Here is a 26,109-nt window from a genome sequence, read left to right as displayed (position 1 = left end):
TTGTAACAAGAAGTGGGTTTGACTTCTTGGGAGAGAGGTTGTGAGAATTGTAAACAAGAAGTGGGTTTGACTTCTTGGGTGGTTAGAGTTAACAAGAGTTGAGAGCTTTTGTAAACAAGAAGCGAGTTTGACTTCTTGTTGAGTGGAGAGTTTTCGATTATAGTTAATCGAAAAGGGTAGAAGTTTAGAGTTAGATTCATTGATTAACTGAGTTGTAAATCTTGAATTAATAGAAAACTTCGGTGTGGTTTTTCCCTTCCTTGAGTTAGGAAGGTTTCCACGATAAATCTTTGTTTTATTGTGTTACGACAAAATTACAAGAACCTGGTTCTTGTTCTAGGGGTAAGGTTTCTTCACCTGACCCGGCCCAACATCAGCTTCTCAACAACTCATAGCAGAATAGGAAGACAAAGCGTATGGGCGAGCACTATTGGCGCTGCTTGGAGATGCGACGGGTCTGCATTTTACGCTGATTTCTCGCCAGATTTGGTGGGATTTTTGGGTTTCGGCTTGAAGAAAAAGATAAAAAGTAGGGTCGTCTGTTGCACGCGAGGAAGAAGAACAGGGTCGGGCGGCGTACTCTACGCGTCTGTGTAAATTGGAAGTGGGTTATTGTGGTATTGTGATTTGGACTGTAAATGTTGTAAACTAGAGTAACTTACAGAAATGACTATAGTTATAGGGTTATTCAAGTTCAATAGTTATAAGTAAAAGTATTGGATTTTGTTTTTGGCAGAAAATAATTGGGCTACGAATATAAGTATAGTGGGCTTATCAAGGTCAATAATTGAGTATGAATTTTTTGAGTGAAAGAGCCCAAAGTCTGGTCCAAAAGTGAGTTAAGGCTAGAATTAAATATGGTTAGAACTGAATTTAAGCTTTGGCTATATGGATTGCAATTGTAGACAATCGAGGTTACAAATTTACCAAATTGGAATTAGTTTGTGAATTCGGCTAAATATAAATACGGTGAATTTAAACAAGATCAATTAACGAGCTTCTTAAATCTAATGAAACAGAATGATCAACTCAATAATAAACTAAATAGTCAAAATTATAATCCTAATTTGAACTAAACCAATAAATAAGACAATTAACTAAAAATGCAAAATCTTTTGAGATGATTTTTTTAAAAAATATGATAAAAATATACTAATTAGTTAAAAAACATATTTATTATTTGGAATATTATAGAAATGACCAAAACTACTTGACCACTTGTAAAATTATTTGAATTTTTGTAAAACTAATTATTCTGAATTATTTGAAAATTAAGAAGCTCAAAAATTAATTTATATTGTGGAGGTCCAAAATTGGGTGTCAACAGGTGGCGATGGTAATAATTATTCTACTATTGGTCCAACTTCATGTATTTTTCAAAAGAAGAAAACGGAATCCAAATAAAAATTTAAAAATTAAATCATTAATTCTCATTTAAGAGTAATGAATGACTTTGACTGTCAAACAAGCAAAATGACAATCATGAGAAATCATGTTAGAAGCCAGAATTCACAGACAAGAGTATATATGATTGGGTGATCAACGAAATAAATGAAAATCATGCCTGAATCCCAATTTTTTATGACCTGAAGTTGACGGTCAAGAAACAACAATCTCTTGATGAACAAAGTTACAATATTACATGTGCTAATAAAAAGTAACATGTACCCAATAAAATAATTGAGGTACCAACTAAACTGATCGAACATCATCAATATCAACTACAAATTCAACAAACACAAACCTACATTGATGCAAACCAAAAAGAAGTAAAGACAAAATTGAGAAACTTCTTGGACTTCTAACAACAATTGATGTGTGACTTCCATAATTTCAAAGATCAAAAGCAATTTCTATATCAGAATTTCCAGATCCAACAACTAATACTTTTTTATCTTCATTTTTTTCCTCATTGAAATTTTCATTGCCTTCTACTTTTGGAATATGGCCTTCACTGTTTTCTCCAGTAGCCAAAACCAAGAATCATAAGCATATACAATTTCATATCTCCACTAGCCAGATTTCTTGATTTGGCATTCCTCTTGTTCTCTTCATTGTTGAAAATGGATCATTCCACAAATCACAAGAGGGGCTGAGATAAGCCAGCTTTTTGATACATACCTGAATTGGAAGAGGGGCTTCACCGGAAGCCTTAAGAGGATTTTACTAATGAGCTTTGATCGCAAAACGATAGATCTAAAGCTTGAATCTTGAATGGAAAAATAAGAAGAAGCAAATAGATTACCGCTTATGTGTTTCCTCCGCTTTTTGTGTCGACGAGAGGGTTCTGATTCCATTTGATCTCTTTGAGAAGACTTAAAATTGACTAGAACGATCCAGCAAAACCTACCAGAAATCTTGCCTTTTCTTTAAAATTGACTAGAATGATCCAACTTGTGTAGAGATAGCATAAGAAAAGTATAATCGGGAAACCGACTGCTAGCCCAAGATCGTTAACTAAAATTAAAAGATTCAACTAAAGAAGAGAAAGAAAAGAAAAGTAAGAATTTGGATAGAAGAACTTTGTTATGAAGGAAGACTTTTTAATTGTCTTTGTTTTGGGTTGCATATAAATGACTAAGGACACCCTATTTATACTTGTGTTAGGATCATTCTAGATACAACAAGATCTAGATTATTCTATAATTTACTATAGATATCGAACTCTCTAGAATATCAACACATTTCTTAGATATAACTAAAAGAAATTTCTAGTAAAAATTATATTCTAAAAATCTATATATTTTTTAAGATCAAATACTCTAGATACTACGGTAGAATATTCTAGAATTAAAGAGTGGGTTGGAGAGAGATAGTAAAAAATTGTATAAAAAAGGAAATGTGAATATACACGTCTAATACAGAAGTGATGGGAACCATCTTAAAACATATAATTAATTAATACTATAGGTATAACATATAATTAGATAGTAAAAGTTAGCTTAGTTACATAATTTTCCGCCGTTGCAATGCCAGACAATCCCAGCCCAACTTCAATTCCCGACCCGGCCCAAAGAAATCCAGAAACGTCAGCAACAGCTTCTCAAAATAACAAAAATCCCACGCCAACGCAGACTGTGATTTTTTTTAATCTCTCTTCTTCCTCAACGTCCCTCTTCAATTTGTACACTGCGATTTTCGTCCTTGTAGCGTTTTACTGTTTGATTCTGTTCATCATTTTTTCAGAGTTTGAAGTTGGTGGTGGAAGTTTGCTGAAGTAAGAAAGGTAACATTCTTCCCTTTACAATACCCCTTCCGTCTTTGCTTTTTCAACATGGCGTCATTCATACGTTTTGATTAAGCTTGTGAATTTTGTGACCATGAAGTGAGTTCTTATTGTATCTTCAAGAGAATGCTTCGGTTGAGTGTTGATTTGCTGATCGAAACATGTCTCTTGACTTCCAGAAGTGTACTGATTAGATAACTTCAACTGTTTCACTCATCTTAATTATTTTTTATATGTTTTGTAGTTTAAGTTTAATGTTTCACAATGGTATCACTTCACAACAATCATAATAGCTGGTTAGGGATTTAATACTGATTCATACGATCTCTTTCTGCATATTTCTAATCACTAAGTTGCGTGGACGTACTTACTACCATGTCGATGGCTCTTCAAATCCCTGTTCACTACCTCCTTATGTTTCTGCTGCTATCAGTGTGTCGCCTTTTGTGGTACCCATTGCGGGACAACTCTTGTTTGAATGGATTGGTGACAAATAGGAAGGAAGGAAGTGTATGGCATAACCCTTATGATTATGGCTATTTGTTCCATTGCTACTGGCCTTTCTTTTGGTAGGGATCCTAAGACCGTTATGTCCACCCTCTTCTTCTTTCGCTTCTGGCTTGGTTTAGGAATTGATGACAATTACCCCCATTCTGCTACTATTATGTCTGAATAAGCCAATAAAAACACTAGGGGTGCCTTCATTGCTGCTGTTTTTGCTATCCAAGGATATGGTATCCTCGGAGGGGGTATCTTTGCCATCATTATCTATGTTGTATTCCAGGCTTGTTTCAATCAAGTGGATACCCTTGGTTCAACCGTTCCTCAAGCAAATTGTGTGTGAAGGATCATATTGATGGCTGGGTCACTTCCTGCTCATCTCACTTACTACTTGAGTATGAAGATGCCTAAAACGACTCGTTACACGGCTCTTGTAACCAAGAATTTGAAGCAGGCCACTTTAGGTATGGAAGGTTATGCGGGTTGACAACGGGACAGACCAAAAAGAGCCTGTTGTAAAGTCTGACAATGATTTTTGTTTGTTCACAAAACAATTTCTTAGGCGACACGGACTTTACTTGCTTGGCACAGCCAGCATATGGTTTCTTCTTGATATTGCATACTACAGCCAAAACTTGTTCCAAAAGTATATCTTCAGTGCCATTAGATGGATTCCTGCTACCAAGACTATGAATGTAATTGAAGAGGTTGCACTAGCCCAAACTCTTACTGCTCTCTGCAGTACCATGCTTGGATACTGGTTCACAGTGTTCCTCATTGACAGGATTGGCAGGTTTACCATTCAATTGATTAGTTTCACAATGATGACAGTGTTCATGTTTTCTCTAGCCATTCCTTACCACCACTGGACTCTCCCAAGCCACCTTATCAGGTCTGTACTCCTCTGTTCACTCACCTTCTTCTTTATCAACTTTGGACCCAACGCCACTACATTTGTCGTGCCTGCTGAGATTTTCCCTGCTAAATTGCGGTCGACTTGCCATGGAATATTAACTGCATGTGGAAAGTTAGGGGTAATGCAGGGTGCATTTAGATTCCTGTGTTCGGCTCAACGACAAGACAAGACCAAGGCTGATGCAGGGTATCCTGCTTGAATTGGGGTGAGGAATTCACTCATTGTCCTTGGCGTAGTCAACTTTTCCGATGCCTAGGTGCATATGTTTTGTGTTTTGTGTCATCTATTTGATGCGGTATGTAAAAACTCTTCTCTTATTAACCTGTCTTCATTACTCTCTGCTTTATATAATCTATACTGAATAGTGATTATAATAAAATTAGCTTTAAATAATTTCAAGATCACATCACATAAGCCTAATATTTGGATTAGCTGGTGTAAATAGCTGACAAATAAATTAATATACTTTAGAAAAGAATAAGTGCATACAATACAATTCAAAATAGAGACAAATTAAATGCATCACCAATCTAATAAAAATGAACTTTCTTCTTCCCCTCCATAACGATCCTTTTTGCAAGCTTCCCACTTCTAAATTGCAGCGACTGATTTTTTCCATCAAAAGCTTTTTTTCTTTTAATTGACTATGCCACAATGTGCTTCCATGAGAAGTAGAATGACTCAAACTCTTCGTACGCATCAAATAATGGATGAAACGTGTAATCGTTTTAATATTTGAGTGTAGGTTGAGTCTCTTGGGATGACAACTCCATAACAAAGCATCCACATAAGTTGGGCACTCCATAGTCTGATTCTTCCATAGAATATTGACGTTTAAAATGTCGACGTACGGGATAGAACCTATGTGGTCCATTTGCAAATCTGTCATGTTGATCTCACCACAATTGATAAAATAAAGAGTAACTTGAGACCAAGTGGACGAATTTGAAAGAAACTTCTTCAACTCACAAAACCATGCGACACTTAAATTATTGATGCATTCAACATAGATTTTTGAGTACTCCAATTGGCTTGACTCTCTTGCAATTTTAAGTTTAGGAATTTGATTCCCCATATAGTCAAGTGAAACCAAATTTGGAGCATCAATCTCCCCTATCTCGAAAAGATCATGAATCTTCAAGGCCTTCAGGGAATCCGACTTGATCTTTCAAAGATTTCTTGAACAATACATAAGGATGAAAGAGGTAATCAAAGGACAACTATTAAGTAGAGTCTGAATCAGGTTTTCGTCAAATCTTACATGAGTTAGCTAAAGCTTTCTCAAAGAATTGCAATTCACAATACTACTAGAAAACGGAATAGGCATAAGAATACTACCCCAAAAAACCAATTCTCTTATAGATTTTGCTGCCAATATTCTTAAAATAGGCATGGGGTATGATTTAAAGTTAAGAAAAAGATGTTTTTTACACCATTCTGAAGTGCAATATCGAGTCACTTATCAATGAGAGGAAAATCTTCACGAGAATTAGTAAAGCTCTCTAATAATTCAAACTTTTGTATTGGGATTTTCTCCTTCCTATATCTCTCCATGGTTGTATTGATTGTATTTATATTGCCTTCCCAACAATTAGTAGTGAATTCCAAGTTAGGAAGAGTCGACCATTCTCGTAACCATGTTTTGGAGAGAATGCTCATCCGTGTTGATTCTTTGAAACTAAGACAATAGAGTATTTTTTGAATGAGACAATCAGGTAATATGTCATTCATATTTAACATTAATGGATCACAACGTTAATATTAATAGAGATCTTTAACGTGCCTTTGGTGGTAGCTATGATACAATTCTTCTATTTATAGGCTATGGTTTCCCTAAAAGACGGAAAAAAACAAAAACTATATATTATAGGAGACCTATTTCTAATTGGTTAATGTAATTTGTTGTCCCTTAACATTCTCAGTTCTATTAAAAAAGACATAATACATAAACATGACTCTTAACTAAATGTCAATCGACAATTATAACTTTAAATTTAGGTGTGTACAAATACGCACTTAAACTTGTATAAAATTAAACAAATAGACACATTCATTCTACATGACACCCTACATGAAAGTTTTGTGTCCTACTTGGCATCCTACAAGTATTATGTCACGTAGGACACATGTATCTACTTATTTAATTTTATACAAGTTTAAGTGTCTATGCACACTCAAAGTTTAAGGGCATAGTTATCAGTTGAAACCAAGTTAAAGGTCATGATTATGTATTGTGTCATTAAGTACGTCTCTTGGCTTTGAACTGCAACTGCTACACATGAGATAAATTTCCTTTTCAGATTTAAAGCTTTCTTATCAATTTTGTTTTGGACATTTTTAGGCTTAGTTTTGTTCAAATTGCTTAGCTCTTCATGTGATTTTGTAGTCGATTTCATTGCTGTTTTTTTTAATCAACTATAGCAACAACAATAAAAACAGAATGCCCCCAAGCTAAATCTATGTTAAACCGTCAATGTAGATCCGCCCCTGCACCGTGATGTCAAATCTTCAAATATACTGCTTGTCTTTGATAAAAAATTGTGGGCTAAAATATTTTATTTTGGGCTGTAGAGAATTGGTCCAGAAACACATGTTAGTACTGCAGTCAAAGGAAATTTCCATTAAAATTGCTGAACTTTCAAGTTGGTTCTGAAGACTCCACCGATAATTCTGTTTCCTCTCTTAACCTCTGGAAAACATGCTATTAACATATCCCTATTGCAACATCCCAACATCATCCAAGACGATAAAGTGCCTTTTATCGAGTAGTGCTCTTCGTAGCTTTTCAGCAAAGTCATCCTCACTTTCTTTTCCTTCCGAGCCAGTAACTTGTTGAAGAATCTCCCGCAATACCTTTGACTTGTATCAATGCATCAAGCAGGATCATTGAAATGACTAGCAACTAATGTATTGTATACACTTTGTTGGCCAGAGTAGTTCTATCGAGTCCTGGCATTCCTACAATCCAAATGACATTCAGCTCGAATTCATGTTCATATCTACTGTTACCTTAACAAAATATGATGAGGTTGACTCAATTGGCTCGTCGTATAGATATGAGACTATTATAATTCATCATATGTGGATTTATGTACTACATATAGGGGTAATTGAAAATAAAACAGAACATGAAAAAAAAAACATCTGTCTCCCTCTCTATGAAGTGATCAGATTATAAAATCAAGTAAGTAAAAAAATCTATTGCACAAAAGCAGGATGATTTTTCTGTTGACACATCACGGTGTAATACATACAAAATTTGTCGAAAGTAAACCAGCGTTGGCTCAATATATTACAAGTTGAATTATATGCCGGGATGTGAAAAAAATATATATCCTAAAGAAATGAACAAAAGTACATTCAAATTTGAAAATAAGAAAAATTAACTGCATCACCAATCTAATAAAAAATAAACTCTCTGCCCCTCCATAAGGATCCTTCGTGCAAGCTCCCCACTTCTGAGTAACAGCGGCTGATTTTTTCCATCAATTTTTTTTATTTCTTTTAATTGACTATGCAAAGGTATGCTATCAGAAGTGGAATGACTCGAATCCTTCATATACACTAAACAATCGATGAAATGTATAATCGTTTCAATATTATTTGATATGAGGTTGAGTTTCCTAGGATGAAAACTCCATAGCAAAGCATCCACAAAAGTTGGGCATTCCATAGTTAGACAAAATACATCTAAAACGTCCACCCGGGGGATAGAACCTATGTGGTCCATTAGCAAATCTGTAGTGTTGATCTCACCGCAATTGAAAAATTGAAGGGAAACTTGAGACCAAGATGATAAGTTTGATAGAAGCTTCTTCAACTTACAAAACCATGCAGCATTATTGAACATGCATTGAAGAGCGATTTTTTAGTGTTGTCTCTCTTGCAATTTTAAGTTGAGGAATTTGACCCCGCATAGTCAAGTGATACAAATTTGGAGCATCAATCTCCTCTACCCCGTAAGGATGATGAATCTTCAACACCTTTAGTGAATCCGACTTGATCTTTCGAAGAGTCATACTCAACCCCGAACAATACTCAAGAATGAAAGAGACAATCAACGGACAACTATTAAATATTGTATCAAGTATGTTTTCGTCTAATGTTACATAAGATAGAAAAAGCTTTCTCAGAGCTAGATAACGAAACATGTATAAGAGTACAAGAAAATAGAACCAATTTTCATAAAGATTTTCCTGCTGCCAAGATTGTTAAAATAGGCGTGGGATATAATGCAAATTTAAGAGAAAGATTTTTTACACTATTCTGAAGTGTAATGTCGAGCCACTTATCAATCAAAGGGAAGTGGAAGTCTCGGTGAGAATCATAAACGGATTCTAATAATTCAAACTTTTCTATAGGGATTTTCCCCTTTTTATATCTCTCCATGATTGTGTCCACTAACTGTGAATAAATCCAACTTTGTATTGCCTTCCCAGCTAATAGCAGCGATAAGTTGGGAAGAGTCGACCACGCTTGCAGCCATGTTTTGGAGAGAATTCTCATCCGTGCTGCTTCAGTATAATTAAGAAAATGGAGTATTATAGTAATAATATTTTTTTCACTTGATCACTTTTAATACATTTATAATATAATTTTAATACATATGGATAATACATTTATTACATAATTTAATATACTTAATAATACAATATGTCAATTTCTTATCAAACAAATCCAGTATACTTTAAAACAATTATAATACTTATACATACATCACATACATAATATACTTTTAATGCATATTGCAGATTTATCATAATAGTGTTATATATTGCTATAAATAATAATAAATAAAAAAATATCGCTAAAATTCATAATTATTTATTGAAAGATACCTAAGGGACATTTGTTTTGCATGGGCCTACGTAAGAAAAAGCCCAAAACTGATGATTAAGCCCATCAACAAGGTAAGAACTCTAACGTCGTCGTTTTAGTACATTCCAAGTAAAACCCTTCTGGACAGCCGGAGAAACACACACAGTGGGAAAAAACCTAAACCCTTCAAAAACCCCTCAACGCCATTTCCAGCTTCGTAGCTTCTTCAATGGCGTCCGTCGTTTTCAGAAATCCCAATTCGAAGCGCGTTTTGTCACTCTCTCCTCAAATCTACTCGTGTTGTAGAGGAGGATCAGTTTCCACTCAGTTTTCGCTCTCCGAGACGAAAAATGGAAATGATACTTCCAGTCTTTCTAATCCATGGTGGAGATCTATGGCCACCTTCACTCGAACGTAAGCTTATGAAAAACTTCAGCTACTGTAGCTCAACATAGTAAATTTACTTGTAGTACGTTTTGGTCCTGAGTTGGATTCAGGATTCTAAAGTCTTTGAGGCTGAATATTCACTTGATCTAATACTATTTTAATTCTGATAAGCTGAATTTGTTAATAATATCTAATTTATTTTCTGTTTTCCTGAAGAAAACCTCATGTAAATGTGGGAACTATAGGGCACGTTGATCATGGGAAGACTACTCTTACTGCTGCAATTACAAAGGTTAGTGCGGTTGGACGTTATGTATTTATTAGTTATCGCTACTTGCATTCCATTTCGTATGACAAATCATTTGACAGGGAATTGGAGATTTAATGTAGAATTGATAAGTGTATTATACTTGTGGCAGTGGATTAAAAGGTCGTATAGAAAATGTTATGTTAAATTTTGAAGTAGAGGAAAATGGATTTTGAAGTAGAGTATTATTTATGGAATGATGTTGAACATTTTTAGTTCCCTTTTCTTTGCCACTCATTATATAACTACCAATTGTTTGATAAGCACTTTTGTGTTGTCCAGGTTCTAGCAGAAGAAGGAAAGGCCAAGGCAATTGCATTTGATGAAATCGACAAAGCCCCTGAAGAGAAGAAGAGAGGAATTACTATTGCTACAGTAGGGGATTTTCTCCTCCCTTGTGGTGTAATATTTTTTGAATTTTAATTTGTATTTAATGCTTTAGCTGTTGTTTCTGTAGGCCCACGTGGAGTATGAGACAGCTAAAAGACATTATGCTCATGTTGACTGCCCAGGACACGCGGATTACGTTAAAGTGAGATGCAAAACATACCTATATTTACTGCAGTATGCTCGTTCACCATGTTTTATGTATTGCCACTGCTGTAGGAGTGATTAATTATGTCTTTCCTGAATTGTGAATAGTGCTCAGTTAAATGTGTATCATTGAGAGTTTATTTTGACTCACCATGACGCTAATAATTAAGAATTTACCTAGTTCCCTTAAGATCAAAAGTTTGTGTGAATGAAGACTGAAACTACTTAAAAACTATAAGCTCCATTCTTTTATGATATCGACTGTTGAATGTGTACATTTGCTTTATTCCTGGTTAAAACCGTTAAAGTAGGAAGTTCATGATATTAGACCATCTACCGCATTACCTTAAATATTGGCCCATTTTATTTGGTAGTAGTGATAAATGTCGAAGTTTGAGCAATTAATTCTGACTTGTCTATTATATTTGTAGTAATTGAAAAAAAACCGAAATGTGGATTTATCGAAATTTGTATGGAAGTATACAATAAATAAGATGGTATAATAATCAATACATTTTGGGATGTTGCAAAGTAGAGTGTTGTCAATTCAAATTAAATGGCAGGAGTTGTCTTTTTAGAGGCTAAAATATTGTGGCACAATATAGGTCCCCAAGTGGTAGACATCATCCAACTTTTCTTACACCTCATTGTGTTTCACTTTCTCCGATTGAAAAAGTATGGTTTGGTGTCGTAAATTTTGGCCTGTGCAGGAGTACCTAGTGTAAAAAGCACTACTACAGTACTACTTTCTTGTGGTTTGTGAGTATCAAATTCTTTCAACCCTTTCTTGGTGGAATCTTTTCTCGTTGTTTCATTGTTTAATGATTCTTCAAGCTTTCTGCTCTTTGAACAAGAAACATAGTGTTAGTTGGGGGCAGCAGTGACAATTTATTATTTGGGAGCAACTTGTGGGATTACGTAAAATCTTTCTCTGAAGTGAGAGATAATTTAACTTGTTCTCCTTTGTAATTTCTTCATACTTGCTTGGTCAAACCATATGTTGTTACTTGTGGTGATCGATTCTTCTTTTGAAGATAAAACTTATGGAGACTTAGTCAAGTTGCAAGTTCTGCATTGAGACATAATGGTAACTTGACAATCCCTACCTAAATATGAATCTGTTTAGCTCTTTGAGCAAAAATTGACATATGACCCATCCCGGTTTCGGGTTATTTTTTGCTGCTTGATGTTGGAAACTAATTTCAAGTATAAATGTAACTCTGTTTTTCCCTCTATTTCCTTTTTAATTGTTAAAAGTATTTTAGTGATGAAAGCAACAAGTGCTGTAAATATTTACAATATGGGCTAAATTACTGATTATTAAATAAGCTTAAGAAGTCAACCTTGTTCCCTCTATTTCCTTTTTAATTGTTAAAAGTATTTTAGTGATGAACGCAACAAGTGCTGTAAATATTTACAATATGGGCTAAATTACTGATTATTAAATAAGCTTAAGAAGTCAACCTTGGTGTCTAAAATATTTGCAATAGCCATGTTGCACCAAAAAAAATAGTGAAGATATACATCTGGTATTAATGCTAATAACAGACTCCAAGTTGCTCTGAAAAATTCTAATAATTGTTAACTTCTTGTTTATTCAATTTCTAATCACTTGCTTTAAACTATAGAATATGATTACCGGAGCTGCCCAAATGGATGGTGGTATTCTAGTTGTATCTGCTCCAGATGGACCTATGCCGCAAACAAAGGAGCATATTCTTCTTGCCCGCCAGGTGGATACTTGTGGATAGACCAGAAAAATAACTGAAATAGACTTTTTTTTGGTGATTCTAATTGTTTCTTTTTCTTATGCTTTGCAGGTCGGTGTGCCCTCTCTTGTCTGCTTTTTAAACAAAGTTGATGCTGTTGACGATCCTGAGCTGCTGGAACTTGTTGAAATGGAGCTTCGAGGTGCGCCAGCTTTTGTTAATTGTATTATTACTTATGCAGAATCTGAAGTCCTGGTAACTTGCTTGCAGCTATCATGACTTTGTTTTATTCATTTCCTTACGTGAGATTTCTTTTCTGGCAGAACTTCTTAGTTTCTACAAGTTTCCTGGGGATGAAATTCCTATTGTCCGTGGTTCAGCTCTTTCTGCTTTACAGGGAACTAATGAAGAAATTGGAAAGAAAGCTATTTTAAAGTTGATGGATGCTGTAGATGAATACATTCCAGATCCAGTGCGTCAGCTTGATAAACCATTCTTAATGCCAGTAGAAGATGTATTTTCAATTCAGGTAATCTGATATTCTAGTAGCTCATGTTTAACCACAGATCAGTTAAACTACCTTTTTCAGTTTCTTTCTGGTCCCTTGAATTGTACTTCATTTTTGAGGTTTATCTCTAACTTCCATATGTTCATAGCCTTTGTGCTGTGATGCTATACCTCTTTATGCTTATTTTAGTACAATCCTTTTGCTCCGAGAGTTTTTTTTTTCAGCAGTCCATCTTTCATTTCCAAAAAGAGGAAAAATAATAATGCTAGGACCTTGCTTTTAATGTGATACTGATCTTTTACCGCTAATGTTTGAAGGGACGTGGAACTGTTGCTACTGGCCGTATTGAACAGGGAACAATAAAAGTTGGAGAGGATGTGGAGATTTTAGGGCTGATGCAGGTTAGTTGTTAGCGTATTCACTTGTTCAATTACCTACTTTCTTTAGGGGGAGAATATATTGGTTCATTACATGTCCAGATTTTCTGTGATATTTAGACTTCGATATGCCTTTCCTATTTGTCTGTGTTGAAACCTGAGGATGAACGACGCCATGCTTTTATGTAACTTATTGATGCTATGGGTTATTATGTGTAGTATTTCACAATCTTACAAGTTAAGAGTAAATTTTGTTACAAGGTATAGAAAAATCTCTTGTAAACAAGCAACCCACTGTATCGTCATGAATGCACCAAAAAGAAACTAGGAATTAGAGGCTATTTCTCAAGTAGACATTATATTTTACTATCCCTTCAAAGCTCTTCTATTTCTCCTCTTCCCTAAGACGTACGTGAATTCTAATGGCACAATGACACTTGTAATAACAAGTCTAGGTTGTAGTTAACTATTATTGTAATGATGAGGATGCTTAATTTAATCGTAGCTGGATGTGTAGTTTTCAGAAATTGTGTTTCCTTATTTGTATGTTAAATGACATTATGGGCTTTCATAGAAGAACTATGATTGTGCTTTTCTTAGCATTTGTTCATGTAATCATTCTTTTTATAGGGAACCTTAAAATCTACAGTGACTGGTGTTGAAATGTTCAAGAAGATCTTGGATAATGGTCAAGTAAGGATTTGAGTCAATCCATGCAACTCTCTAATAGTTTTCATTTATCACCTATTGTGCGTCCCTATTTTGATTTATTTCTTAATTAGGCTGGTGATAATGTCGGGCTTCTTCTACGTGGCTTGAAACGAGAAGATATTACACGAGGAATGGTAAGTCCAATTTCACTGTGTTACTCATAAAGTGACTTGGCATTTGTGCCACCTTATCTACAGAGTTGTTTATCTGTGAGATGTTGTAAAAGTTCCTTCTGCTTTCGTTTTTGTTCTACATTTTACATTGGTTGCTTGTTTGTCCCCTAGAATTTTATTAGAAGTAGCTTGGTATCAGGGTAGAATCACAGAGTTTTGTAGTGCGTTGTGCTATTTTCCATGTCATGCTTGTTCAAGTCTGATAATGAGATGTTTCATGAAGTCAAAATTCTATCATTACGCAGATAATGTAACTATGTACATGTGTATCTTCCAGCATCTTATATAGTATTTTTTCTATAGGTAATTGCAAAGCCTGGTAGTGTGAAAACGTCCAAGAAATTTGAGGCAGAAATATACGTACTAACTAAGGATGAAGGTGGTCGGCACACTGCTTTTTTCTCAAACTATAGGCCTCAGTTCTACATGAGAACTGCTGACATTACCGGTAAAGTGGAGTTGCCTGAAAATGTCAAGATGGTTATGCCCGGTGATAATGTTACAGCTACCTTTGAGCTGATATCTCCAGTTCCTCTTGAAACAGGTATTTGTATTTCATAAATCATTTTGTGATTTTTGCTTATCAGTAGAGTAAGGGTTCATCTGTTATTGTAGTTATTCTTGTTTTCTCCCCTTGAAGTTGCGTATTGACAATATTTTTGAAATGGTCATTGTCAATTACAAGGTGATACTATCTTATTGAGATCTGGAGATTTTTTGGGGTGCATTACATTGACTTGTGCTTAGCCTGGTTATGTTTCTCCCTGATAAAGAAGAGCTCATCATCTTACTTGAGGGAACATTTACATTGCTTTCATTATTTTTCTTACTAATGTGATGATCAATCTCATTCTAAAACAACTGGATCACACGGATTGATGCCTTGTCCCACTTCATCTGAAGTTCCGATCCTGTTAACCTTGATGTCCAGTGAAACCCATTTGGTGTATAGTTTTTGAAATTTGATTCTGGACGTGTCAAACGTTTTTCACAACACTGAGAACTGAACCTACTGGACCGATTTATTGGTTCTTTCCCCCATAAATACGGGTTTCAATAAAATATAAGTTGAAGATTATAAAACAATAGTATTCTATGTAGGCAATGTGATTCCTAGTAACATTCATATTTTTTATGTGACTTCTTAAAATGAAGTACCAAAAATTAACTGAAATAGAAGAGAAACCAAGATGATAAGATTGGTTTGGGAAAATGTGTTATACACAGTAGATCCACTGAAAATCAGTTTAGTGTAAATATTGGAATAACTGGCCAAACCGAACCATTAACACCGCTATTTGATTCTACCTATTACAAATGCAAGATTTTGGATTATTTTGCAACTTAGAAATTGATTCTTCTCGTCTTCTTTTCCCTTTGAATGCTGCCTCATAATTATGCATGTGTTGTATGTGTTTCAAGGGGTCTTCTTAGAGATCTGATTGTTGTTCAACTTTGTTGAAGAAAAGTATTTCTTTGAATGGCACACATCTGATTGTTTATGTTCCATCTGCCCGTAACTTTTCAGGACAAAGATTTGCCCTGAGAGAGGGTGGCAGAACGGTTGGTGCTGGGGTTGTTTCTAAAGTACTGAGCTGAGGGTTCTGAAAATGCAAGCTTCAGTTTCAGTCTTGTTTTGTCTCAAGAGGAGCTGACAAATGAAAATTCTATTGCTGCTGCGGAAATACAAGACACGTGATGGTTGCTAATTTGATCATCATTTGACATTTTTTTTATATTGCAATGCCAAGTGATGTGTCGTCGTGAAATTGGATATATTGGAGAAAATAGTCCACTCTGTAGCATCTTATAGTTCATAAGCAGTCATTACTTCAAATAATGAACTTTTTGGTTTATGAACTATGGTCTTTTTTCTTTTTTTTTTGCGTTCATGAGAAACTCCATGGTAGATGCTGCGTTATCATATGTACACAATAAATCCTACCATCATTTCGAGCTGTTTGCTTGCACTCCCTCAGGTATTCTGTATATGATATGCTTCCTACAAAGTCTGATGGGCTTAAACTTTACTTCACATCTATGCACGAAATTCGGCCGTCAGTAAAGCATAATTGAGATGAACCTTGGACTTTAACTCAGATAATGTTTTTGATTTTTGTTTGTGGAGATGGGAATTGTATATAACAAAAAACTAAGTGTAGTTGTACAAATCTTAGCAACTTAATTAACTAAAGGCTAAGTAAACTTGTAAGATAAAGTAGGATAATTCAAATCACAATATTGTCAAGACTCGATGTAGCAGGGAAAAGATGTATACTTGACCATTAAGGCACACAGCCTTCTGTAGTTCTGTATCCTTTTGTGGCCTCATTATAAGTAGTAAATATTCAACTTTGTCTGAATGAATTAAAATTAGGCTGCTGAACATACTGTCAAAATTCTTTTTCAAGATCCGAATAGCTTAGAACTCTCGTGCTAGTGTTATTCACATCATTATACTAGACTATCCGCTACAAAACAAACTAGACGAGTAGAAAGGGCTTGAGCTTTGTTACTCACTACATGTTTCGCGCTGTGAAAATCCAGTTCTTTCTGCTCAAATATTATATTACAGTTGAATGTCCCAAAACGAGCTATTGATATCACCCCCCAAGCTGTGCATGTTTTTACAATCTCTAAATCTTGTGTTCTTGAAATCAAGCAAGCCTCAGCACTACGACTGCCAGCAAAGTTGCTGCTCTGAAGTAGATTTCCTTCACATTTTTGTCCAAATTATTCATCATGTCATCTTCTATCATATCCAACTTGCCTGAACTTCTGTTGATCACCACAACTGTGTCCCTCAAATTATTGACAGCCCAAGAGAGCCATATAAGTCCAAGGCCTAAACCAGTGTTCAATAGTCTAGGTGCAGAGAACACGATTCTTCCACAGGCTAGTCTGCAGGCAATTGAGAAAAGGACAGCTATGCCGGTTCCAGCAATGGTAGCAGAGAACGTGGTCAGAAAATTTGGTAGTTGGGGACCCGATTTCTTCAATGAAAGTATCGCAGTTTTTCCATGCCGTTTCTTGTCAACTATTATGGACAGAAGGCTTTCACATGCATGGAGGTAATTGTTCCTGTAGATCTCACTCTCTTTAACTGCTCTCTTGTTGCTCTTTCTCTGAGGTGATGTCTGGTACTTAGTTTTCTGAGGACTGTCAAAAAGCATAAACGTTTGAGAGAGGATTAATTCTGTCGTAGTGTAAACTAGAAATTTACACGAGATTCGAGCTCATGCAATGGACGGGCTATTACACATGAAAGTTGAGATTTCTTTCCACCTATAAAATAAGCTGATTACAGTAAACCTTTGTTCATCTCCCTCTTCATAATGTGCACCAAGTATATGAATACTTTCAAGCAGATACATGGAATTTATCATCATGGTTTTATTAAACGTGTCAAATAGAGAAACAGCTACAACTGTTCCCTAAAGAAAACTACGAGTCTACGACAGAGTATACAAAGGCAAAACCTCAGACCTGAGAAGTGAACTACTTATCCTAGATATGGGAAACATGGATCATACATTCAGCTATGCGATTGCTTCCTTGTTTATCTCCCAATAGTAATAAAATCTATTTGCTTTATCAAACTGCCTTATTTAGCTAAATATATCCTAGTTGCATGTTTAACATATTCTGCTACAGTTCCCAGTCAAATAATCATTGAAAATATTCAAAAAAAAAAGTCAAACTTCAAAGCACAGATCAAATGTATCTTTGGATAATATTTCCATATCATAGAAATCGTTAAACGAAAATGTAGCCAAGAGATCAAAGAGCATGAAAAAAGGGAATATGAGATGAATTTGATACCTCCGTAGAGATGCTGCTTTCACGTCAAGTTTCTGAGCAGAACTTTCACCTTTGGACTTTGTCTTGCATGTCTTCCTGCACAAAGAATAACTTGACTTAAACCTTGAGGGGCTGTGATCACTTTATCAAACACACACATTCTTTTCAGTATTAACAGACAGGGAAACGAACATGCTGGATGATTTTAGTGGCACTACTCTGATTACAAACACTCTCAATTAATGAAGAAGAAGATGGTTCTGAGCAAAACTCTATAGTTTGGGTCAATAGCTAAACTCGTCAGTCAGTAACTCACCTATTTCTAGTATACAGACCAATCTGGAATACAGGATTTAGCATGAAGCCCAGGTGAAAGAGGCAGAAGAGCTGTTGCTCACCCCGGTACCAATTTGCAACATCCCCAATCTCCCAAACTTGATCATCTTTTGTGCTATTACGTACAGACTCTGAAGCATAATATTCTAATCTCACCACTCTAAATGGTTCGAACCAATAGAAGCTAATAAATCCTTGACAATTATGATGCTGGCTCATCACCATGATAAACCAAGCTTAATCCGGTTACATTACATTAACATATAGATAGCAACAACTAGAAAACACCTCCTACATCTCTTTCCCATATAGGCACACAAGAAGCATCTACCAACGCCAACCATACAGGCGGAAGGCCTGGACCCTGTTACAGCTCAGAGTAAAAGGATGTAAACCAGGGTATTTGAGCATGGTACTCTTTCCCATAGGATCAGAACAGTACTTTTGTCTCAAAAAAAAAAAAGATGTCTATTTTGACCTGATATGAACCATGGTTTTCTAGAGCTTCTAACCAAATTAGGATATCACTTCACTTCTAAACAAGGTCTTTTTTTGATAACCACATGCGCCTAGACAAATTCCACTAGATAAATGTCGCTTCCCACCAGCAACAGTTACTAACGGTTACATGCTAAGATTCTTATTTTTTACCTGTTATGAAAACCTTGGTTTTCTAGGGGTTCCAACTGAATTAGGATATCGCTTCACTTTCTTTCTTTGTTTTGATAATTGTGGTGTCAGGGCCAGCTTGCGCACACCTTGACTAATCCCACTAGATACATGTCGCCTCCACCAACATCAGTTACAAGGTAATTGTGTCCACCAAGGCTAGGACATACGGGAAGAAATGAACTAGTGTTTTTGTACTTCCGAACTAGGATTTTTCTACACTCCTTTGGAAAATCACTGTCTATGCATCCTCTTTTCCCATGCCCATCTTTGGTCTTGATTGCATCATTGTACTTATACCTTCAGATAATATGCAACTATGCCAAGCAATTACCTGTTCATAATGGTAGAGGCTTCATTTTAACTATTTAATCACTTCCCAATCTAGTCCTCATCAGTGATAATCGTTATCATGTTGCTCTTATATCTTGCCCACACATTTAGTCACCTTCTAGTAGCATCTGAGAGACAAGGCACTAACTCACTTCAACTGAGATACCAAATTATTCAAGAAAGAAAAATAATAATTTAGCTATGATATCTCTATATTCGAACCACATCAAACCTATGGTGCTGCAAGCCAGAACGAAAGCTTTTATGGGCTACATCTGTTCACAGAAGAGAATCAATACAGAAGAGAAAAGCTTTTATTTTCAATAAGATAAACCACATGAACAAGAAAACACTTGTCACATCTACTCAACAAAAACTTTTAAGAGCAGAATTCAAGCAAAGAAATTATTGCTACCTGTCAAAGTATGGAACCACCATTGCATGCTTTGTGCATTTCATTGAGTCCTTTGAGAAGTAGAACTCGGAGATAATTGAAAGTATGTCCTTCATCTCAATGCTAGCACTGACACCACTAACTAATAGACGACCATCAGAATAAATCATTTTTCCTGAATCGAGTCCTATCAAATTTGAAGAAGGTTCCCATAGGTGGAGTGCAGCACTTGGATAAACAAGAGATGGCTGAGACATAGCATCATGAGACTGTTGTTCGAGATAAGAAGGAAATTGTTGTTGATGCATGTTTATCGCATGTACCAGTGGTCCCATGAGATCAAAGAGTATAGCTATATCTATTTCACCGCTTTCTACATCATTTGATCCAGATCTAAGGTACTTCAGAATATTCTCCTGCCTTTTGCATTGTTCAGCAATCCCAAAGCTCAAGAGCACCGAGTTCAAATGATCGTCTGCGGAAAGATAAGACTTTATCAGCATGGTACAATATTTTTGGTAAAGGTAAAGCTGTTTTCTTCAGCAGAAAGGATATGCAGGCGACCTCCAAAAAATCATAGGCCCAAGAAACAGTGGAAAGTTGCAGTAATTACAAAGATCTTTTTTTTTTTATTAAGATCTTTGTAATTACAAAGATCTTAAAATTTCTGCTAACTATTCAACTTCTTCTATACCCTCTTTATTACACCAAAATACATAGTATTGATGCAATTCTTTTGGTTTTCTGGATTGAGTTAGAGATATCCTCAAAGCATTTGTTGTTTCTCTCTCTCCATATAGACTACCACATGCTAGATGGTATTATCAGCATGGTATAAAAGATTTCATGTGCAGTAACGGTCCATCTAAGATAATCAAGCAATTAAAACTCAAAATTTAAGGAAAATTTTGAGGTAGTGTGAACTATGAACCTCGTGCATCTATGAGTTCTGTTCCTTCAGCGGTTGATAGAATCCTGACAAAGGGATTGCCTGCCAATAGCCGACTCATCGGTTTCCATAAATCCAGTCTCTGGTTAAACCTTACGCTGGCACAACTTGGCTTCGCAATATCTTGATTCACTCCAGGACTAGGAAAAAAAGGAAGACTATCCTGCAAATAAAAAGAAAGCATACCATTTAAGTGGGTCTACAATCACTTGAAGTTAAAGATCAGAGTATACTACTAAAGTGATAAACTGCTCATCAATTGTCAGACAACTTGACAATTCTTTAAATAACAGGGAACAACAAATATCTGAAGCAGGACTTAAATACGCGGAGATATAAGATTGTAACACCTAAGATATCTTAGGTGCATGTCACTTGGCATCTCAAAATTAAAGCAAATCCACAAAAAAAGTTGCAACTCCAATCTAATTGCAAAGATGCTTCTATTATAGGACAACAAGATGATAAGTATGAGATGTGTTCCTTTTCAAGTCGGATAATCCAACAATATATTTTAATATGCTCCAGGATTGTAGGAAGCAAGAAAGATAATAACTAGCACTACTGATCTTTTCATTTCTAATATCTTAGCATATTCTAGAATCAGACAAAGAGCAAAACCAGCATATAAACAAGTAGCACTCAAATTATATGTATGTATAGAAGATTTAGAAACAAAATCAAATACAGAGTTTATGGTTAAAAAAATACACTTGAACTGTCACTTTTTCACGAGTTTCACACTCGAGGTGCAAATTATTCCCTTTTCCCACCTGAACTATCACCATCTATGTATTAAAAACACACCTCGAAGCTGATTAGGTCAACGATCATTTAATACCTTATCCTACTTGAACTATTATCATCTACTTAACTATGTGTGTTTTTTAATATACATACACGGTGATAATTCAGGTAGAAAAAGGGAACAACCGATAGTAGGCCTAATCAGCTTCGAGGTTTGTTTTAATATATAGATGCTGATCACTGCACCTCCAAATTAGAATGACTATATAATCTCACAACGTTCATCAGCAACAATGGAACTATCATCTAGATCAGACTACATGATCAAATCTTGCTTCTTCTCTTCTTTTTCTTTTGAAGAAAATAATCATATTATTCTATCCCATACCATAATGATTGAACCCCATTTACCAGTAAAGCCCAGAATTTCCAGTAAAAACAAAACAACACAAAACTAAACTATGAACATCAAAACAAGTAAAAATTGACACAAAAGACATATGAAAATAAACAAAACCCCATCATCTAATCAATCAACAACTAAATATCAAGTTCATAAAAGAGTTACCTTTAAAACCCTCAATTCTGGAGGTGAAAAAAGCCATGGAGGATAACCATGAGAAGCCATAAGACAACGTTCAACCATGATTAATAGAAACCCAACTCAGAAACTTGAGTTTCTGACCCAAAAATCTCTTCTTTATGGTTGATTTATTGATAGTCACAGCATCAGGGGCTTATCCTGCTATTCACCTTAAGTTCCCTAAGATTTTATTGCAATTTGGTGGTTTACAAAACTTAATGGCCCTTCAGAAATTAGGGGTTACATCTTTTTGGTTGGATTCTTGAATCTTGACAAAATTAAAGCTTTCAACTTTCTATGTTTTTGGATTCTTCTTAGATTTGTGGTGCAGATTTATTATTACAATAATACTGCCTTTGGTCCACCCAATTGAAAATCTTTCATTTTTTTACCAAACAGATCTGAAAATACCTTATTTTTTGTGAAAAAATTTATCTGCTTACCTTAAACTAATGCAATTTTTATTATTATGTGATTTAATAAAATAAAATAAACTATAGATTTAAACACATAACATGGTATATATTGACTTAGACATAAACCGCTAAATTAATGTAATTTTTATTATTATATAATTTAATAAAATAAAATAAACTACAAATTTAAATACATAATATAATATATATTGACTTGACGTAAACCGCTGATAAATTTTACTATTATTTTTCTATTAACATCTCTAAAGATTATATAAGTTTCATATATTTTTCTCTTAAATTAGAATGGTAAGTAATCCTTATAGTATTCATTTGAAGAGTTTTTTGTGTTGCAACTTTAATGTATGCTTCTTTGTGTGATTTATATTCCATTTTGTTTTAAATTTGTTTATTAATTTACACTTTAATCTTTTTATGGTTTGCAAAAGGCATAATATATATATTAGATTCTAAATTTGATTTTAAATTTTAATTTTGACTTTTAACTTTCATAATGCACAAACAGACACTTTAAATATCTACATGAGTCCTACATGACACAATACATGTTGGACACTATGTAGGACAAAAATGACATGTAGGACATGTGTGTTTATTTGTTCAACTTTATACAAATTTAAGTGTCTGTTTGTGCACATCTAAAGTTAAAAGGCATAAATATATTTTGAAATCAAATTAAATGACATATTTTATTTACTATGCCTTTGCAAAAAATAAAATCATTCTTTACAAAACTTAGCATAAGATGAAATAGGAAATATAAAAAAGGAAAAAGGAAAGGTCTGACATACTACTTCCGTCTCATATTATAAATCACCCCTTTTTAAAAATAGTTAGACCACAATATATATCATTTTATAAAATTTATACATAAAATATTATATATTATCCATTATATCCTTATTGATTAATTAATTAATCTTAAAAATATATTTACTTTGATTGATCTTGAAAATCTATAACTAATTGAATAAGAGTATAGAAATAAAATTACATTATTTTTTAATATAAATACAAAAATAAAAATAGAAAATATGACTTATAATATGAAACTGAGAAAATAAAATGTATAAATTAAAAATCTCTACCTCATTTATTTTATTTTAAAAAAAAGAAACCCAACCATTTGTGACCACAATATAAAGCAGTGGGCATCTGTCCTCTCTGTGCTTCAACAATTCATGTGCTTGGTTATATTATTTTTTATATTTGATATTTATATTTAAGCTCAATTAAATTTATATTTATATTGAAAAATTTCATATTAAGTGATAAATTATTTTCTAACAAAAACAATTTCATATTAGAGAATTCGAATTCAAACTCAAAACCTCTAATTAAAAATAAATAAGTACTTAGTCAGAGACGTATTCATATACACCCTTATAACCTCAAACTTAAAATTATTTATATATATAGTAATTTTTTCAAAAACCAATTACACATTTTTCTATTTTCCTCTTTCCTTCTCAATATTTCTCTTATTTACTTCTTTTGTATACTAAACTTTTTGTCTTAATATATTTTATGTTTTATGAATTTCTTGTGAGATGACAAAATTTTAAAGTCATGTTCAATCACTTTTCTTATTTTTCTTGACAATTTTTGACTACTTGTTTAAGAAAACCTTCAAGCTGAAAAAAAAATTCTTCCAAAATTGAAAGTTTTTTTTAATGATATGATTAATTTTATTTTTCTCATTAATATTTTAAATACTGCGATATGCTCTTATACTGGTTAATAAATAGTAAATTTATATTAAAACAAGTGAGCATCTCCAAATTTAAAATTATAAAAACTGTTAATGTAATTATTATTTCGACTCAATCCTCGTAAATTTTATACAACCTTAATTGCTAAAGCAAAGTATGCCCTCAATATTTTATCAAATTTCTCTTAGACATATACATTGATAATTTACTTTTGTTACTAGTTTCTATAGTGTTTGATTTAATATTGTAATGATTCAGATAAATATTTTAGGAATTTAAATGAATTATATTGTTTTATTATAATGATAATAACTGAGATCACAACTTTGGAGCTAATAGCACTTCATAGGATTATAATTTTAATAAGTTAACGTTTTAAAATTTGAGGCGTGAAAATTCTCACTAATAAATTCAAAATATTGTAAGATAAACATATGATTTTTTTAATAAAAAAATTAATATCTATTTATATATATGAAAAAAGATAATATTAAATTTATGTATAATATAATATTTTTAATGAAAATGATTATAGTATCTTGTTGGCCTTTTGAGCATTTTAATATTTGATTATTATTAGTTTATCTTACATAATTTTGTTATAGGCTAAAATAATTGAGGACATGGGAGTTATGGCCATTGCAATGCTTTGTGCCTAATTACTTAGTGGATAATTAATATTCAAAGACATTATAGCATAATACTTTGTGATGAATTATAGTGGACTCAACTCTTATCCAAAGTTGTTGAATTATAATTTGTGAAGCCTGTTGTATCCTGGAGAGGACAAGTCAAAGAGGACTATTGCTGGACCAGTGAAAACATTTGCTGCAGTGAGCTTGAATCTCCTTAAAGAGAGCGAGATATCCGCGCCTCAGCCTGAAGATATTTTATTTCTTCATTTCATTTTCAGTTGTAATCTTGTAAATTTTTTGTTATATTGTAAGTTTTCACTAACATGTCATGACTTCACTCCTCTCTCACACCGGCTCTCTTTTACACGAAGAAAACAAATACTATTGTGGTAATTTGTCCAATGTAAAATCTAAAATATTACTCTTTTGGTTATATTTACCTGATATAATTACATAAATGATATAACTACATAAATGGTATAATTCGTATCACTTTTAGTATATTTATAAAAACATATATCCTTTTTTTATCAAATAAATATGCTAAATCGACCAATAACCACTGGTTTCTTCTCTTATAAAATATATATTAATCATTCTATTATTTCCGTGTAAAATAATGTATAACTTTTTATAGCTTATATAAATATACTAATTATGTGTAATTTAAAATAATAATCAACTATAATATATTAATTTTGTATATAAATAGTTTATAAAATATATTCTAATCATTCTATCATTTCTGTGTAAAATAATGTATAACTTCTTATAGCTTATATAAATATACTAATTATGTGTAATTTAAAAAAATAATTAATTATAATATATTAATTTTATATATAAATAAATTATCTCTTAATTAACTACCAAACATAATTTATTATTTATGCATAATATAATCAGAAAAAACTATCTATATTTGAAGCTAGTAATTAAAAGATAAATCGTTCAGGCATAAAATTAATACTTTATCTAATTTACTATTTTTAGAAATCCGCATCACTAACACATATATATATATAAATTATACATAACATAAACCTTTTAATCATTACCATTTAATTAATTACAAAATACCTTTTTTCTTTTCTGTATACATTGTGCAATTATGTCTGCATACAATGTATATTGATACAAATATTTTTATTAACACTTTATTTTAATTATTTCAAATCTCAATCGATATAAATTTAATATATAATCATGTATCTAATACATAACGTATATTTATTATACAACTTATATATCAAGGAACAAAGTATGTATCTATACATACATTCTAGAAGTTTCGAAATTATTATTCTGTAATTAGAAAATTTTTTGAGATATAATGTAATATATTT

General features: G+C 33.4%; 2 protein-coding genes and 2 pseudogenes across 2 annotated transcripts; 2 read left to right on the top strand and 2 right to left on the bottom strand.

Moving 5' to 3' along the window:
• Positions 1-4,934, top strand: part of LOC107030423 — a 15,806-nt pseudogene extending 10,872 nt beyond the window's left edge.
• Positions 4,935-5,173: 239 nt separating this feature from the next.
• LOC114074083 lies at positions 5,174-6,374 on the bottom strand (annotated as a pseudogene).
• Positions 6,375-9,599: 3,225 nt separating this feature from the next.
• On the top strand, positions 9,600-16,145 carry LOC107031013 (elongation factor Tu, mitochondrial). The gene is made up of 12 exons (XM_015232208.2): positions 9,600-9,875; positions 10,065-10,140; positions 10,438-10,530; positions 10,613-10,687; positions 12,318-12,422; positions 12,510-12,600; positions 12,722-12,927; positions 13,224-13,307; positions 13,914-13,976; positions 14,066-14,128; positions 14,471-14,711; positions 15,696-16,145. Exons 1-12 carry the CDS (start codon positions 9,691-9,693, stop codon positions 15,764-15,766), a joined length of 1,353 nt encoding a protein of 450 aa, XP_015087694.1. The 5' UTR covers positions 9,600-9,690; the 3' UTR covers positions 15,767-16,145.
• Positions 16,146-16,585: 440 nt separating this feature from the next.
• LOC107031014 lies at positions 16,586-22,274 on the bottom strand. Its single transcript, XM_015232209.2, has 5 exons — positions 21,965-22,274; positions 20,632-20,812; positions 19,722-20,175; positions 17,990-18,064; positions 16,586-17,326 (listed from the first exon to the last, which is right to left on the bottom strand). The coding sequence occupies exons 1-5, from the start codon at positions 22,040-22,042 to the stop codon at positions 16,825-16,827; spliced, it is 1,290 nt and encodes a 429-aa protein (XP_015087695.1). The 5' UTR covers positions 22,043-22,274; the 3' UTR covers positions 16,586-16,824.
• Between the last annotated feature and the right edge of the window lie 3,835 nt (positions 22,275-26,109).

The sequence above is a fragment of the Solanum pennellii genome, chromosome 9 (genome assembly GCF_001406875.1).
Source record: "Solanum pennellii chromosome 9, SPENNV200".
NCBI classification, from domain to species: Eukaryota; Viridiplantae; Streptophyta; class Magnoliopsida; order Solanales; family Solanaceae; genus Solanum; species Solanum pennellii.
The sequence above is the reverse complement of the archived record's forward strand: the minus strand, read 5'-3'. Positions and strand labels throughout refer to the sequence as shown.

What these genes read in the sequence shown, in the direction of transcription:
- LOC107031014 (XM_015232209.2), bottom strand. Translation starts at nt 22,042, where the DNA reads ATGGTTGAACGTTGTCTTATGGCTTCTCATGGTTATCCTCCATGGCTT. An exon ending in GTGGTTCCATACTTTGACAG is followed by an intron (nt 18,065 to 19,721) that starts GTAGCAATAATT and finishes TTCTTTGTGCAG; the next exon opens with GAAGACATGCAAGACAAAGT. An exon ending in AAAGCAGCATCTCTACGGAG is followed by an intron (nt 17,327 to 17,989) that starts GTATCAAATTCA and finishes GCTTTTTGACAG; the next exon opens with TCCTCAGAAAACTAAGTACC.
- LOC107031013 (XM_015232208.2), top strand. Translation starts at nt 9,691, where the DNA reads ATGGCGTCCGTCGTTTTCAGAAATCCCAATTCGAAGCGCGTTTTGTCA. An exon ending in GAGGAATTACTATTGCTACA is followed by an intron (nt 10,531 to 10,612) that starts GTAGGGGATTTT and finishes TTGTTTCTGTAG; the next exon opens with GCCCACGTGGAGTATGAGAC. An exon ending in AAGATATTACACGAGGAATG is followed by an intron (nt 14,129 to 14,470) that starts GTAAGTCCAATT and finishes TTTTTTCTATAG; the next exon opens with GTAATTGCAAAGCCTGGTAG.